Source organism: Sinocyclocheilus anshuiensis, unplaced genomic scaffold (genome assembly GCF_001515605.1).
Source record: "Sinocyclocheilus anshuiensis isolate Anshui unplaced genomic scaffold, SAMN03320099.WGS_v1.1 scaffold478, whole genome shotgun sequence".
Lineage (NCBI taxonomy): Eukaryota > Metazoa > Chordata > Actinopteri > Cypriniformes > Cyprinidae > Sinocyclocheilus > Sinocyclocheilus anshuiensis.
In genome coordinates, this window is record NW_015542376.1 from 1,002,127 (window position 1) to 1,004,822 (window position 2,696).

At 37.7% G+C, this 2,696-nt stretch overlaps 1 protein-coding gene across 1 annotated transcript in view; it reads right to left on the bottom strand.

The window, feature by feature from the left end:
* Positions 1-2,696, bottom strand: part of sfswap (splicing factor SWAP) — a 95,511-nt gene that overhangs the window by 83,578 nt on the left and 9,237 nt on the right. Inside the window, exon 4 of the mRNA XM_016491271.1 lies at positions 201-280. Within this exon, the coding sequence (XP_016346757.1) occupies positions 201-280 (80 nt within the window). The remainder of the gene's footprint in view (positions 1-200; positions 281-2,696) is intronic.

A 2,696-nucleotide genomic window follows, 5' to 3' on the forward strand; every position in this document is an offset into this window, starting at 1 on the left:
AGGGATCAGGGGGTGGAGACGGGTAGGTTTAGGTATATGTAAGGTGGGAGGAGTTGGATCTGGATCCTGGATCCAACCTCGCCCCCTGGATCTTGTGTTCTGCAGTGAGGACCATCTCGTTTTATGGGTATCGACCAGAATTGTACTACTGGTGCATCCCAAAGTGAAACTGTGTAAAATATACTTCATAATCTGCTCACCAGCTCTACATCCGAAGGGATGAGGAGGCCAGGGGGCGCCACAAACGGCTCCTCACTCTCTTCCTCCTGCTGCTCTTGATCTGAGAGAAGGGCGAAGGTGGGAAAATCAGAATGAACAAACAATATCAGATCAGCAAGGCAAAAGAATCACAAAGAAGCAGAGTTTCTGGAGCAGGAAGAGAAACACACACACACACACACCCGGTGCAACTATGAAGCTTTTTTAACTAAGGGCACTTTAAAAGAACCAGAGGCACTTTAGATTTCATTTTAAGTTACTACAACTTTCTGAGAGACCACAAGCCCCGTCAGCTCTGTTTACTGCTGCTGCCTCTATGCACCCTTCCACCCTCTGCCTCCACGAATTGGCCAAGACAGGTACAAGCAAATTAAAATTTGATGCTGAATTCAGTGTGAAGGGAAATGGGGGCATAAGATGGAAACACATTGCTGGTGCATTAATGTCCAACGATACTTGGGAAATAATCAAATCTAGTAGTTACAAAGCGCCACATTATTTGCTCTATTAAATCAAACAGCACTTCTAAACCTATCCAGCAAATAGTGTCACGTGATCTTTTTTTTTTTACATTTTTACAAATGCAACCTAGCAATCTAATCATCCCACATAGTCTCAGAAAGCTTTGACGCATACAGTCTGATCCAAACTTCAGACTATTTTGGCCCACTTAGACTTAATGAGATCATCAGAATGGCATCTAAATGACCAACCATGGTTTGTTTTGTTTTTAGGTTTACGTTTATACAACAAAAATAGACTGGCAATAAAACATGGCATTTGGTTGTAATATAACAATTAATTTACAACAAAACATCACATTTTAAATTTTTGTCAAATAAAATGTTCCGCAACAGAACTGTATAAATGAAAACAAATTATAACATCTTGGTTATAAGATATTCCTTAATATTATTACTACTACTACTTTGAGAAGTCCATTTTAGTATACACCAGTAGGGCTGTCAAAATGGCTGAAAAACTAAATTCGAATTTTTTACTTAAATATTATCAATATTCGAATTATATTCAAATTTAAAAGGCATAATTTCAGTTAGGGGGAAAAAAAAGCTTATGGCTTCTCTCCTGAGGCCACAATAGGGTGCATCGAGCAAAATATTATGCACGTTTCTTCAAAGCATAATAAAATAACACGACTATCTTTTAAAAAAAGTGCATAATGTTTAAAATAATGTTTATAAACCTTATATAATTAATAAAGTTGCTTAAACAATTAGAAAAAAAACAGCATCATGCCTATATGTATAGTTTAATACAAAGGACCGAAAACCAATCACAAAGAGCACATTCTTCATTTAAAAACCTGAGATGCAGTGGGATGGGGAAAACCGCCATAAAGTCTTGAGACATGTTTTTTAAAAGTTGAACTTACATTAATTTTACATAGCTTTCTAAACATGCGGCTCTCTTGTGCGAGATGCGAGTGCAACGGTGACAGATGTCCCTCTAGATAGAAAATGCGATAAATATGCATTCTGTGTGAACGGCTTGGTTTCGGTTTTGAGATAAACAACATCTTCCCCGCATTGATTGTTCTCTTTTTCTGCAATATTTTGAACGAACAACGTAGCAGCGCCGCATCTAGCGGGTTCAACTGGATAGGCTAACAAAAGCATTAAAATACAATGACACTTAGCCTACATCGTCTTCGCATTTCGTGCGCCACTGATAAGGCTGCCTGACACACACCCAAAATTCTAATGCAACGTTTTTGCATTCAAATGTGGATTTTTATTTTAAATTCGACGAATATTCGAAATTCTAATTTTTTTTGACAGCCCTACACACCAGCAATGTATTTGTCATAATTTTTTCAAGTTAAACCATACTTTTATTTTGGTGGTTTGTCACAAAGATCTTTGAGTTTCAGTGTGTATTTAACTGCAGGTTTCCTGAAATTAAGTGGCAAAAAGCTTGTGAAGTAGGGCTGTAAAACTGATTAATCGTTTCCAAAATAAAAGTATGTTTACATAATATATGTGTGTGTACTGTGCATATTTATATGCAAATACACACCCATACATGTATATATTTAAGAAATATATGTTCTTTAGGGGCTTCTTGCAACAAGGCACTGGTACCCCAAAACATGGCTTTATTTCCAGGTGGACTGATTAAAAAAAAAAAAAACACTTGTGCCCTCATTCTTGAAAGTTGTCTAAAGCCAGACAATCAGATCAGAGCTCACCACATCCAGAAAGTACTTTCCAATTTTGTGGGTAATATCAAATGGTCAATGAAAGGGCTTTGGGGCATGACATCTGAGGCTGATGATTGTGAATGCACTTTCTCTGATGCTGAGGGGAAAAGAAAGTTGACTGGCTTCCAGTTCAGCACCTACAAAATGTATGACTTCATCACAGTCACAGTAAGAAAAAGACATCAATGCTACTAGTTGACTGTGTGTGTGTGTGTGTGTGTGTGTGTGTGTGTGTGTGTGTGTGTGTGTGTGTGTA